We start from the raw sequence: 14,147 nt of genomic DNA on the forward strand, positions 1-14,147 counted from the left end.
ATGATATAATTACAAACATTTGTCTTTACTCTCTGTTGCACAAATACAAAAAAAAACACCATTAACCTGAACCATTATGTTGTATGGAGACCAAAATTGGCTTTTTCATCTATATACTTTTTGACTTTAAGTAATACCGGCTTAGTCTTTATGAGTTCAAACCCATGAATACACTTTTCTCACTGCAGACATCTTGACAGGTAAAATGAACAATGGCTCTGTTCTATTCAACTGTCCCAGTAAATCATGGTAGTGAGTCAGCAAGCACAATACCTACCAGGACCTTGAAACTACTGCTGCAAGAAAGTCAACCATCATTCATTGGGTTTTTCCCACCTATTGCACTAGAACTTCTTTCAAACCAAAAGTTTGTGTCTCAAAATAATTAATGTTAAACAAAAACAGCAAGAAGCAATTGTTTTCATCAAATTTATGGGGGTCACAGTACAGAAAACAGTAGTGACGTCCTACACATCATCACATCATCACTCAGGGGCTGCAAATATTCAATATATTAAAATCTCTGCACAGCAGAGATGGAGATAACACAAGGGAGGAGAAAGAGGACAACCAGAGGAGAAACAGCAGAGATACACATGTAATAAATACAAGCACAGAGGCAGGTCAACTTTGTAAAAGGTAAAGGCTTAAAACATTATTTTCAACTGACACTGCGTCTTATAAGGCACTTTAAGTAATTTCCAGCACCAGCCCCTTCCAAATTACATGTACTGTAGTGTATGACTTAAAATGATTAAAGTTTGACAGTTAATGAAAACCTTTAGAGTTATCACAAGAATTAAAACAAAAATCTCTATCTCCTATCATTTGTAGGCCACAGATACAACAAGAAAATGAGAGCGTAGTATATAACAGGTAAATATCAATACTGATGATTTTGGCCACATACTGGATGCCCAACAAAATATTTACCAACTCACATGAAACTGTGTTTGAATAGCAAACAGACTGAATGAAAATGATTTAGTGAACATTAACTCTTATGGTGACCACAAATGCAGCTTAGATGGGATGAAATGTTTAGTGACTCCAGCTGGAGGAGTTTGATCGTGGTTTTCTCACTTATTAAAACAGTCTGTTTCTCTCCCCTTTTGTAAACCTCCCGCTCTTTATATTATGTATTCTCACACATTTTGGCCGAAAACCCAGAAGAACACAAACACAAACTCACAGATCCCATAAATATTTAAGTGTCTGTCCACTCCACTACAGTAAGTAACTCTCCAACACGATATTGCATTTAGGTTCTGTTAAGCACAGAGGCGTACAATCATTAGTGTTCTCTCACTGAAGGTCGCATTATCATCACACACTTTTTAATCACACGTCTTAGCTTCAGTTTTCCTTTTTTTTTTTTTTTTTTTAGCAGGTGTGTCTGCTGGATCTCTTCAGCCCTGCTCCTGCGTCACCACCAGCTCTGTTTCGGTCTCTGTGCCCGGGTGCTGCTCCAGCTGAGCGGTGAGGAAGGGGTTGAAGAAGAAGTCGAACCCGAACTGCAGCGCCTCCTGCGCCGTTCGCCTCCAGTCGTGTTCGATCTTGTACTGCCTGCGCCTCGGCACGCTGGCGCCTCCGCACGACATGCAGTGAAAGGCCTTCAGTTCAAAGACGGGCCATTTGGAGCCCAGACGCCCCTCCAGTATGGTGCTGAACTCCACCAGGCTCCCTGTGTTCAAGTGCAGGAGCACGGACTTGAACTCGTTACTGGCGCGCAGGACTATGTCCTTAGTCGCGTCTTCGTCCTCTATGATCGTCCCGTTCTTGGTCTTCCTCTCCAGCGGCATGCCCATCGTGACTTCGAATTTGTACCGGTCGAAGCGTTTCACGTGGCACTCGTGCTTGGCGAGTCTTTTGAGTTTACAGAGGGGCTCTTCGGGGGGAGGGGCCGGGGCGGGAAGAGGCTGGGGCTCCGCTGTGGCGTTTTTCATCTCATCACACAAAGGATACGGCTCACCGTACAGGCACCGCATCCAGTTCCCCACAAACACAGGCAGCAGGTTTATGACCGACTGCGGGCCGTTCTCGATGTCGGTCACGCGGACGTACTTGAAGCGCCCCGTCCAGGTGACGCGATGTCCCTCCAGGTGAGAACACAGAATCTGAGTCTGGGCCATGTTGGACTCTTTCCAGGCCATCGGGCCGCAGATGTTGCTGTACTCGGGCCACGTCAGGGTGGAGTTGTACACCTTCATGCCTTCGGACCTGTAGACGTACATCCAGCAGAAGAGCACCACGGCGCTGAGCCAGACCAGGATGAGCTTGACCACGCTGCTCCGCGACAGAGACCGAAAGACGGCGATGGGATTGAGGCTGAAGCGGGTCCAGAGCCTCAACACGACCGGCACGAAGCAAACCGTCAGCGTGACCACCATCTTGGTCACCTCCAGGGCGAGGAACCACTGCAGCAGCTGGATCATGAGCATGGCGGCCATGCCCAGCGAGAGTATGGGCAGGGCGAACAGGAAGAGGAAGTAGCCCACGCCGGTGCGGATGAGTCCTATCGCGCTGGCGTTGTTGAGGAACACCAAGCAGAGCTCACACCAGGTGAAGCAGACCAGGTAGGGCACCAGGCACAGGTACGTGCCCTTGAAGCCTCTCAGCTGGGCCATACGGAAGAGCAGATAGAAGAGGTGTCCGTAGAGCAGCCACGGCATCCCCAGGTTCAACGCCACGACTTCCCCGAGAGGCACGGTGATGAACGTCGCCCCGAAGACCTTGAGGAACCGGAGGGAGTCTGGCAGGAGGTAGGTGAGGGAGCAGGCGCCGGAGAGGACCTCTGTGAGGAGAGCTTTACGGGCAAAGAGCTGAGCGGAGGCGTGAAGGCTGAGGAAGGCGGTGATGGTGAAGAAGAGGGCGATGGCGGCGAACTCTGAGCAGGGGATCCAGGCTTTATCAGCAACAGGGAAGGAGAAAACCACAAAGACCACGGAAAGCAGGAAGTAGCTGCAGACAGAAAAACCACAGCATTTAGCAAATTATTTGTTATTTGCTGTATTGATTTCTTTCTGTTTCTCGAATTTGACTATTCATTTTCATAGACCTTTAATGGCAACCCTCAAAAGGATTCAGATAAAGCTAAGTGATCGTATCTGCGTAAAACAAAACCAGTGGAGCGTGAACAATCCAAACTGGTTTGCAAACATGCAAATGAACATGTTTACATATGGCTGAGAGTAAACAGGGATGAACATACAGATAAGGCTCCAAGTGCGTCCATCCAAAGTTGGTCTCAGCCTGCTCCATATCAATCCCAGGTTCAAAGTGAGCCAGCAGGTCCGTCAGAGCCCTGAAGTTCTCCCATGCTTTCGAATTCTGCAGACACAGATGTACTATTCACTTGCACAGATGCAACTTTTATTTTTTATTTTTTACCTGAGCTTGATCCAGAATCTAGAGGAGCGGTAGCAGTTGTCAGTCACTAACCTGAAAAACCCGCAGGGTGCAGATGACCATGGAGAAGAACGAGAGGTAGAAAACAAGCAGGGGGATGAGGAAGATGAAGAACTCGATGGTGAGGTTGGAGATGATGAAGAAGAAGATGAGCGCGTTGACGTGGTGGGTGGGGATCAGGGCGCTGAGCCACTGCATGCCGGCCCGCGACGCCCAGTCGATGAGGTGCTCCTTGATCTCCAGCAGAGCGTAGAGGGGGAACTTCAGTAGCTGGAGAACAAACATTTGTCAGTGATAAGACATGAATGAGTGTGCACAGTGTCCGGGGGGTTTAGCAGACACGGTAAACTTGATCAACATGAGTTTCCCACCTTTTGGTGCAGGGGCAGCTCATCCGGATTCTTCACTGCTACACCGTCGATGTCATCTTCGTCGTCGTCTCCTGCAGCGGCCATCACTGGTGACGGCGTGATACCCTGAGCGTACTTTTTAGTCATCTCGACAAAATCGTCCAGACCGACGTGGGAACTGGCTGCATGGACATGTAGTGTGTGTTAACTCAGAGGCCACATTTTCTTAGTGTAAATATGATTTTATCTGGTTAAATAAAATTAAAAAAACAATGCGATTATTCCCTTTGGGAGATCTAAGACACTTATTACAAAATGCATACAAACAAGCACAACTGTAATGACTTCACACATACCCTCACTGGTGACCATTGTCTCCAGGACTCTCCTCTGCTTCTTGGCCGAGCTGTTTAGTGGACCAGGGGACACCGGTTTCCCTGGAGATTAGGAAATGATTAGGGTGGAGTTGGTGCTACCTATTTTTATTTAGTCTGTTTTCCTTTCAGTTTCATAATAACATAATAAACTGTATGATGCCCGTGCGATGAAAAGAGATATGTTTCCTCTGCTACCTGGCTCTGCGTGGACGTGTTCAACGTTCTCCAGCATCTCAGAAATGGCCACCGACTTCTTCCTCTCTGGATTCAACTTCCAGTACATGAGCAGAGCGGCTTTCCTTACTCCTCTCTCGAAGCGAGTCTCCGTACACAACTTCTTCACCTCCTCCAAGTTCTCCAAAGTGATGCCTGATGAGAATACGATGGAAAGGAAACGTGCCCAATGTGAAAAGCCAAACTATTCCCAGGCAACCAGTGATTTGTGTGTTTGCTAATGAGCTACAGAGTGAGGGTGTGTGACGTGACGTTTTGCTACCTTTCCTGGAGCCCAAGCACTGCTGCAGCAGTTTGACTGCGTCCTTGCGTCCTTGTTTAGCTGCTTGAATCAGCCAAGTGACCGCTGTGCAGTTGTTCAGCTCCTCGTCCCTTTCTTCTGCTAATGCCAGGTAGTAACGCCCCATCTGGACACACACACACACACACACTCTTAGACATGCAAGGCCAGCATCAATGTGACTTACTGACCTTCCCATCAATATGTCACCCTAAAATAACATTTATAATTACTTGGCTGATCTGTTCTGCGCCCACCATATGGCCATTTAAGTCAATGGCATTTGCAGTGAGTCCATCCACACTGACCTTGGTCTGTGCTTTTGCATCTCCTGCCTTCGCTCTCGCCTCCAGGTCTTCAAAGCTGACCTCCTCCTCAGGCTCCTCTGAAAGAAACAAAACAAAACAAACTCATCGTACAGGCGACACTCAATCAAACAGTGTGACACATTTGTGCCTATTGAATACAATGGCTGCAAATAACTGTATACATTCTTGTATGTAAGTATTTCTGCTGTTCTGTTGCTGTTTTATAGCAACTGCTGTAGTCTGGGACATAACTGTGAACTTCTGTCTCCTCCTTGTCAAGCAAGTCCACACCACCCCCACACACAGACTCAGACAGATACACACACACAGAAACATCTCTTCTTTTTTCTGCTGACCCATCTGTCTGATAGAATACACTCCACACTTTACATGGCCTAAAACTGTCAACCGATCCATTTCCAGTTGAAATTCAACAGCGAACAAGACTAGAAGTCTTTGTATTCCTATGTCTTGTTCTTATTTTGTTGCTCACAGTTTAAATTCAATCAATCAATTAAAATATACAATGAATTAGGTTTTATTTGTGTTCTATTTATGTTTCTTCATGACTCTGCTGCACACGTGGTCCACATAAACATTAACATATGGGGCGGTGCGTGGCTGCATGTCATTCCCCCTCTCTCTGCCTCCCCCTCTCCTGTCCATCTCTACTGATCTATCAAATAAAGGCAAAAAAGCCAAAAAATATACTTAAAAAAAAAAACATTAACATATAGAAACAGGTCAGTTGTGGTGTGACAGTGACGACATGAGTGATCCCAGAGCATGACTCAAATCCTTCTCAAAACAGCTCCTGTTCTGATAACACCGTCCCACTGAACCCTGCTGCTTTAGCTGTCCTGTCCTCCTTTTTCAGCTGATGACATCTGCTTCTCTCAAATCCCAATGCCTCGCCAGACCTCGAGCAGACCACATGGAAAAGGTGTTGTTTTTTAAAGCAGACGACAAATCTGTTTAACCAGGGGAAGAGATGGGGCGGGTGGCAACAAAATGTGGAAACCCTTTCCAAGATTCAAAAACACCCACACACTGTAAGCGATACTGGTGCGTGGTGGTGGTGGTGGTGACTGCCTGTGTGTTACAAGAAGCAGAGGGGAATGTGTTGAGACCCAGAAGCTTCCATCAGATGTCTGCTCATACTCATACCTGAGCCCTGAAATAACTGTTTGCTTAGCACAGTCAACAGCAGCTGGTAGCTTGCTTGGTAATGATGCAATCTGTCCCATTTTTTTACTTTCACTAGCTACATTATGATTATTACCTGTTGCATTATGGACAACAACACACATGGTGCGGTGTGTGTGTTTTTCAGGGATCGGGAGTTGGGCTAATGGAAACAAATGGTCCGAGTACTGTAAAAATGGCTGAGGTGTTAGATTACACACTTTCCTGTAGTGTTTCATATTAACAAGATGTCACTGCACAGCCATGCAGCAAATGAAAACATGATATCCTCAGCAGAACTAACACATCTCCTTCTATGTGAATCTTACATGCTGGATTTGGTTGGTGGAAACTAAACAGAGTTGAAGGTGTCGGTGAAAAGATAGGGGTGAGACAGGCTTTTCTTCTCAAGTCAGCGAAATGGGAGAGGCCGCTTTACATGTTGTGGTAAGTGTCTATAGTTGTCATGGTGATGCTATTGTACATGCACTGAATAGGAAGTGTTGCCTGCAGTGATGGGTGAAGAAGAGGGAAGTGAAATTGTGCAGTGAAGTTTTCTTTTTCTAGGATTAAAGTGTAAAAGGTCAGAGTTCAGAGTCGGATCCTCACCTGGTTCAGGTGTGGGAGGAGGCGGAGGAGCAGCGGCAGCAGCTGAGGATCCATGTAGGGGATTCCCTGTGGTGGTGGTGGCTGCGTTGAGCTGCGATCGGCCCACATGAGAGAGGGTCCTGGTGGGCGGGCGGAGGGGAGAAGCAGGCGGCGTGGACAGGGAGGAACGAGGGGAGGCAGCGGAGGGACAGGATGAGGAGGAGGAGGAGGGTGTGGCTGGAGGTGTTGGCATGGTGAGTTTAGGCCTGGGTCGGTCTGAGGTTGGTGTGGTTGTGGCGGCAGAAGAGCCGGATGAGGAGGATGAGGAGGGGCCGGCCCTGAGGGTGGCGGGAGATAACGGGCTCGGTTTTGGGGTGGATGAGTTGCTGGTCAGTGACGGCTCCATGGCTGAAAAAAAAAGCACAGACAACAAATCAGGCAAAAGAAAACTAAACCACAGGCAGATAAATCACTGAGAATCTGTCAGAGGAAAACACCTGTGGCACCTAAAGCATGTGCCACCACCAAGTCCCAGCAGCCCAACCCTACAATAACTGATAAATGATTACAGTTACAGACTATAGCTGGATATTAACCTGCACTTGCTTCCATGACTCATAGCTGAGCTGTGTTTAACTTTACTTTATTTAAACTGTGCACAACATTTTGTTTTGTATGATAACAGACTCGTCATGTGATCTGCAGTCTATTTTTGACAGTATTTTTTAAATGACCCCCGGGCAGCTATATTGAGACTGTGACATCCTTTAAGTGCCGTGACTGGAAACGTGATGAGTCCTGTTGCAGTTTAGGGAACTCCCCCTTGACCCGAGCAGGCTCCACTAACACCGATTAAACCGGTTGTTTGGACATGCAAAATGACCCAACTAGTGATAATAATTCATCTTCAGTTCATAAACCACAGCTATACAGTAGGCCTACTACAGTGTAATGTAACCGACATATAAGAAGACAGTGGCAGATGTGCAAGGCAGCTAAAATAACCTGTGCTTATGCTGCTAATGCTAAAGCTCTCCGCTCACCTTTACCACGAGCGCACCGCTTTATTTCTAAATCTCCCAGGTTAAAAAGCTTCGAGGAACAAGTCGGTGTCTTCTTTACTCGGTGTCCCAAGTCATTCTTCGCTTTCACTTCTGTGAAATCCTTCCTCCGGTTCGCTGTTTTGCGGTCGGTCAAACTCCAAACAACACACACTCAACAATGTACAGGAAAGTCTGCCAGCTGCTCCGCTCCACGGCCACGCCCACTTCACCTTGTGCCTGTTGTGATTGGTCGAGACGGAAGACTTCGCTGTTCCAAACGCGATCTGATTGGCTGCTGCGACCGGAGGCGCAGCTCAGTTCTCTCAGTCCTGAACAATCAATCACCGAAGGTAAGTGTGGTTCAGATCAGGCTCACATACGTTTCGTTAGTTAACAAACACCATTTAAAATGGGTAACATTAAAATATAATGATAATTATATGTTTAATTGAGTTTAATGTTGTTGTTGTTGTTTTTTCACTTTGTATTAAATCATTCATTCGATTTCCTTTTATATCTGCAACAATGGAGTGTAGTTTTCTACCAGGAGATGGCGATAGCCTACATGACATGTTTTTGTTTACATATGAGTAGATCTATTTACTTATTTACTAACCCTAACCCCAATATTATTATAACTACGTATTATATCCAAACATTTTTGTAACTCAGAAATCCACAGGACAATGACACAGTAAAAGAAAAATGAACCAAAATGGCAATAGGCTATATCAACAATAAGTGAAATTGTCAAATTTAGATTAAAGAATAAAAGAAGAAAAGAGAAAATGCCCAAAGTGTGCTAGATGTCATGATCCCCTAGATTGTTGTAGCTGCACAGTGAGAAAGTGAGTTTTCCAAGTTCACTACAAACCACCGCCTACATCCTAATTCAATTATGATTTGGTAAGGGTCCACATAACAGGGAATAAAGAAACAGTAAAAGCCTTATATGTAAATAAAATCCAGTGTGCATCACATTAATGGCTCAGACAGGACATACAGTACAGGTCTGATACTGAACACTCATTAGCTGTGGTGAGAGGAGGAAGTAAAACAGAAAACTTTACGCTTTTACAGATGACATATTTCACTGCCTTTGGGAGTAAAAGCAAGTCAGATTTTACTTTCTTACTGCATGTGCATTTGTTCCAAATCTCAAGTCAGTGACTCTCAACAGATACCAGTCAAGACTCACTGCTTTTCTGTTTAAAAAGAGCAGAGATCTCTGCTGAAAACCAGGATTTAACTAATTTTGGTGTGTGCTTATCAACTACTGAGTTTAGAAACCTTCTCATCGCAATTCTCATCGCAATGCTTCACATTCTGCCTACGAACACAGATGGACATATTATCATTCTACTTCTAATGATGCCATTTTACAGTGTTACATTTAGTCTCATAGGCTCAGTAATGAAAGACTACTAAAGCCACCGACTTAAATAATTAGTGGCAGAACTCAAGTAGCCTATTGAAGTTAAAGCACTGAGTGAGTGGGATCATCTTCAAGTCTCTACATTATCAGCTGTTTTATCAATTGTTAATGAGGGGGTCATTGTAGCACAATAGATTATTACGATTTTTCTCCTTTTTGACCCTTGAATTCACAGTGCCCAGTCCCAAATCTCAGGATGGCAGCTGGTGGATTGTGACTACCACACAAGCAGGGGAAGCCTTATGGAAGAGTAGAGTCAGGTTAATAAGAGGTGAGAGCCTTCAAACTGTGAGTGGGAAACTCAAACTTCAGCCTGACCCATTTGCCTACCACTCCTGTCACTGATATTCTAGTCACACTGGCCGTGGGAAGGAATATACAAGAATTATAGTGACCAAAAGTCAGTCTAAGAAAAGCATACGGTGCGGATTCACCCTCGATTCGGTGTTAGGCCAACAACTAATTTTTGTAATTATCCAAATTAGGATCAGAGAGTACAGTCAAATGCAGCTGGAGTGACTTATTCTAAAAAAAACTAATTTTAATAGTCTAACACATCTGTGATTTAGATGTGGCATTTTCTACAGATTTCATTCTGTGAAAACAAAATGTTGATGAAGCCCAAACACGAGTTACTGAGGTTATGTCACTGTGAGCTTATAACTTTGCTCAGTGTGTATTTTTCTTCTCCGATCAAGAGCACGGGGGAAAAGGGAAAGGGAAACATTCAAGTTCAGAAGTGCAGGACCCAGGCAAAAAAATGGAAATATATCAGACAACAGGAAAGAGAAGGATTTAAAAAAGAAACCGTGAGATTAAAGTCCAATTCTGCGAATGAGTGCAGATACCACATTGTGGGAAAAGAAGGAAATGGGGGCAGTAATTGCTTAACTGCTGCTGCATTAAAGCAGTTATGTAAATGCCTCCCAATTAGTAGATTAATGCAATCCAGTTGAGAGGATAAGCAGGACCCTTGTACTGGTTTTGGTATGCACACCTTCAATCTATATTAGGCAATCTGTCTTTTAAAGTGGTCTTGGACACACATGCACTCACTGACGCAATTCTCATCTAAATGGAGCTCAAGACAAGACAGATATTCGTAGTAATGAGCTTGTTATGAGTCCAAATCTTTTGATTATGTAAATCCCTTTGCAAAAAATTGTTTGGGCTGCGGAGCCCCTGTCTGAGATTGTCACAGTCATCACTTGCAGCTTTTTACCATGTGGTCATAGCTGATTGAAACAAGCTGGTCTTTTCACATCAGTCTGTTTGTTGTCTCTGTCGTTATCCCCCGTCTCCTGGAAGTACTGACTCAACACTCGTGATGGAGACTCCCTGTCGTCTTTCCTAATTTCATATCTGGACTCCCTTCTCCTCTCAGTTGCAGTGATTTAAAGCTGCCGAATAGCACAACAGAATAGAGGCCATTAGTCCAGCTTTCACTCAGACCCCCACCCCTTTCTTTATCTCCTGTCTGTGTCTATGGTAACAGGTCCCTGTAAATACAGCACAGACCCCACCCATGGGTTCCCCCGGCATTGCCAGTGACTCTCACAGGAAGACACACTTGAAGAGGATGAGAGGAGATATGGTCAGCAACCATAGCAACCAGGAGGGTTATGTGAGAACGGACACTGACTGCAGCGAAGATGAGTATTTCCATCACAAACGCAGCCCAGGAACTGCTCTGACCTTTGAAGTTTCTGTCTGCGGGGAGATGGGCTGTAATTCTGGATGAACCGGAGCCAGCTAGCACTTTGCTCAATTTTCAAGACCTGTGATAGTTCATTATTCTATATACATATGTAAATTGTGTACCTGCATGTTTATATTAGAATACAGACAAATCGGCTTTAACCTACAGGAAATTCTCTAATTTCTTAGACGGCAAATAGCCACATCTTGTAAAATTGGTGCCACCGACTGGTCATTTTAAAACATACAATTTCTAATTCATATAACATAATATACATCTGTTATTATGAAGTCCAGTTGTGCTTAAATCATTGGCACCTCCTACACATTTTCCAAGTGGGGGAAAATCTCTGCTCCTTCCTGTGGGTTATGTCTCTTCTTCAGCTGCCAGCCCCCTTTGTATTGATCTGCTGCTATTTTGAGGCCTGAGTGGAACAGGAAAAGTTAACAATCTAAATGATACACGTGAAGAGTGTGAATAGTGTTGTAAACAGACAAGCCGTTTGTCATCACAACCATTTAGGTCCAGGCTCGTGTTAGTTTCACAATCTCTTTGTGTTTTGTCACAGTAAAATGATATAAATCAACGTGTACAGTAAACTGTAATAATAAATCATGTGATAAGTCCTGTTTTCAAACTAAAAATCCCATCCCACTAAAGATCCCATTGTTTATTTACATATTGAGTCACTGGAACTAAGAAACTCTAACTTTCCAAACTCTTCTAATTGAGTCATTAAAGCAGAATTTCCATTAAACACCTCACATCTTAGAGCACTGGCAGATTTACATCCCTGTGTCTGAGAAGCTTTTACACACCCAAAGCAGCTTCAAAGACCATTGTTATATGGTTACACATACAATTGTCGTCTTGTTATGTTCACATTATGAATGAATGGTTTTTGGGGATGGACCAGGAACATCAGGCTCAGAATTTTTAGTGACTAACAGTGGTGAGTCATGCCTGGGAAGTCTAATTGCCTTCATATGAAAATGTTACGTCACCGCAAGCACTCCAGATCGGGGATGTGGGTTTACATTGTGGAAAATAAGTCAGTTTGGTGGCTGGCTCCAGAAATTGCCCAAAAGGTACCTGATGTTTGACTCGGTGTCCCTTTGTGTGTATATGTGAGTGTGTTTACACTAGATCTTCTATAGACACTAGGTTAGCTCCTCAATTGATTCCCTTGCTACTTCTGAATATCAAAGGCCATCTGCAAAAGCTATAATAAGATCAATCTGCAAGCAGTCATGAATATGTTAAGCTTATTATGGACAGCTCTCATGGATATGCTGAAAACCTAAGATGATTATGTTAAGTTAATAAAAACAGGGACTCTTCACATGTGTTCCTCAGCTGTATGGGCAAAAGAGATGGAAAAAGGCTAATGAGTGAGATAGCTTTCCTGAGAATAAATCTATTGTGTCTAAGATGCTTGTATAACTTAACCCACAATCCTATACCTTTTCTCTGGCTCATAGACCAGGCTCAGGATGCCTTTCACCTACCTTTAATGCTTTAATCATCACCATCACCTTGGGTTTTTCCTTTGTCTGAGGATGAGCTATCACGAGGCCCATTCACAAGGCTATTTATATAGAAAAGTTTCCTTTATCCTCTCTGTGAGAAGTCTAACAATCACCAGTTTCTCTTTCAGAGGAGGTGTAGTACAAACACAAAGACTCACAAAATACCACACTGCCTGAAACTGTGAAAAATACCTCAGGCAAAACAATTAACAAGAAACACTCATTACCGTTCCATGACACAAATTCGCTCTCTGAGTCAATTCTTCAGCAAAATAAAACAGGACACACATCCCGCCCTCTCCTCACTGCTCTCTTCCTGCAACCACAATGTTTTTTCACTTTATCACTCCATCTGTGTGTCTGTTTGCTGGCCTCAGCAGTCTGAATGGGGCACAGCTAATACTCCTAACTCACCCACTTTGCTTGTCTGCCTTATCTCATTAAAAATGTCCCATTCATTTAAACGGCACCCCTCAGGACGAGTGAGCGACCACTGCAGAAGAAGACTCAATGTCGATATAGACAACTGAAAGTCATCCCTGTCTAGGTTTTCCTCTTCTCCCACTTCCTATGGCCTCTCCTGCCCTGCAGCAATGGGCTGCATATGCTGTGATGATGAATATGGTGCTGCTTGTGAATGGCACACAGGCAGGCACAGTGTGGAGAGGCAGAGACAGGCAGCTGTGCGTAAGTAATGCATCCTCCAGAAACTGGGTCACACTGGTCTCACACCACTTTGGTATTGTCAGATTATTTCACCTACTTTTATGATTTGACGAGTCATTTTGTCCTGGATAAATCTACTGAATTTAGAGGCCTCACCTGTAATCACAGGTTTTTCAGTTACATTACTCCTCTGTCACAAATAAGGGTAAATATAGAGGGAAACGTGTGGGTATTTTTTGAGTTTGTGTTATGATGATGATTGTGATAATGCTTTATTTTTAAAAACATTTATTTACAAATAGCATCCTTACCTTGCAAGAGGCACCTTTTGTATAAAAGCTTTATCACGTTCATCAAGTTATTTATGAAATGAAATATCATCTAATTAGATAAATTAATAAAAACAAATGAAAATATATTGGTGGCCTTAATAACAATACAATTGATAAGCAATTACTGTAATAGCTCACTCTCTAACATAATACCAACCTAAGGACAAATGTGACACATGGTTATTTTTCACTAACATCTTCCTGAAATAACGTTTAAAAAAAACCTTAAAAATAGACGATGCTTCAGCTTTTAAAAAGATGCCAGTCTCTATGGAATAAGCTGTATAGTGAATGTCTTCATTTATTTTTTATTTTATAGCCTATATGTGACTGTTTTGTCTCATCTAGCTCACAAACAGGTTTTGGTTTCCAGGCCAACTCTCCTTCTGTGTCGATTAATGAAAAGCAAATGTCAAAGTGTTGATGATACTATAGTAGGCTATAGGATGCTCTGTTATCTGTGCCACCCTACGCCTTGACGCCGCACGTTCCTCCCGCAACGGCGGCGTGTCCACGCATATACCGCGCGCGGTGTCATTCTTGAACACGCAGTCAGGTGTCGCGCTTCTATCACGCTACCGGCGACGCCCGCCCGGCTTTTTTTTTTCACGTTCACGTCGACACGGGCATTGAAATCGTTTTATTTATTTATTTATCATTTTTTCCCACTCAAGTGGATGTAACATTGGCTATAGGAGCGGATGACGTCACGC

The 14,147-nt window shown here is 44.0% G+C and overlaps 1 protein-coding gene across 1 annotated transcript; it reads right to left on the reverse strand.

The window, feature by feature from the left end:
- Positions 1-415: 415 nt before the first annotated feature.
- wfs1b (Wolfram syndrome 1b (wolframin)) lies at positions 416-7,987 on the reverse strand. Its single transcript, XM_085789766.1, has 10 exons — positions 7,774-7,987; positions 6,752-7,138; positions 4,958-5,034; positions 4,632-4,776; positions 4,331-4,504; positions 4,115-4,195; positions 3,780-3,940; positions 3,442-3,678; positions 3,212-3,330; positions 416-2,961 (listed from the first exon to the last, which is right to left on the reverse strand). Exons 2-10 carry the CDS (start codon positions 7,134-7,136, stop codon positions 1,410-1,412), a joined length of 2,931 nt encoding a protein of 976 aa, XP_085645892.1. The 5' UTR covers positions 7,137-7,138; positions 7,774-7,987; the 3' UTR covers positions 416-1,409.
- Positions 7,988-14,147: the final 6,160 nt, after the last annotated feature.

Source organism: Trachurus japonicus, chromosome 10 (assembly GCF_045865225.1).
Source record: "Trachurus japonicus isolate A0001 chromosome 10, Traja_1.0".
NCBI classification, from domain to species: Eukaryota; Metazoa; Chordata; class Actinopteri; order Carangiformes; family Carangidae; genus Trachurus; species Trachurus japonicus.

Bases quoted from the DNA above. Each gene is read 5' to 3' on its own strand.
- wfs1b (XM_085789766.1), bottom strand. From the start codon at position 7,136: ATGGAGCCGTCACTGACCAGCAACTCATCCACCCCAAAACCGAGCCCG. The intron at 4,777-4,957 runs GTCAGTGTGGAT...GTGTGTGTCCAG, and splicing joins ATGCAAAAGCACAGACCAAG to ATGGGGCGTTACTACCTGGC. The intron at 3,941-4,114 runs GTATGTGTGAAG...ATGTCCATGCAG, and splicing joins GACAATGGTCACCAGTGAGG to CCAGTTCCCACGTCGGTCTG.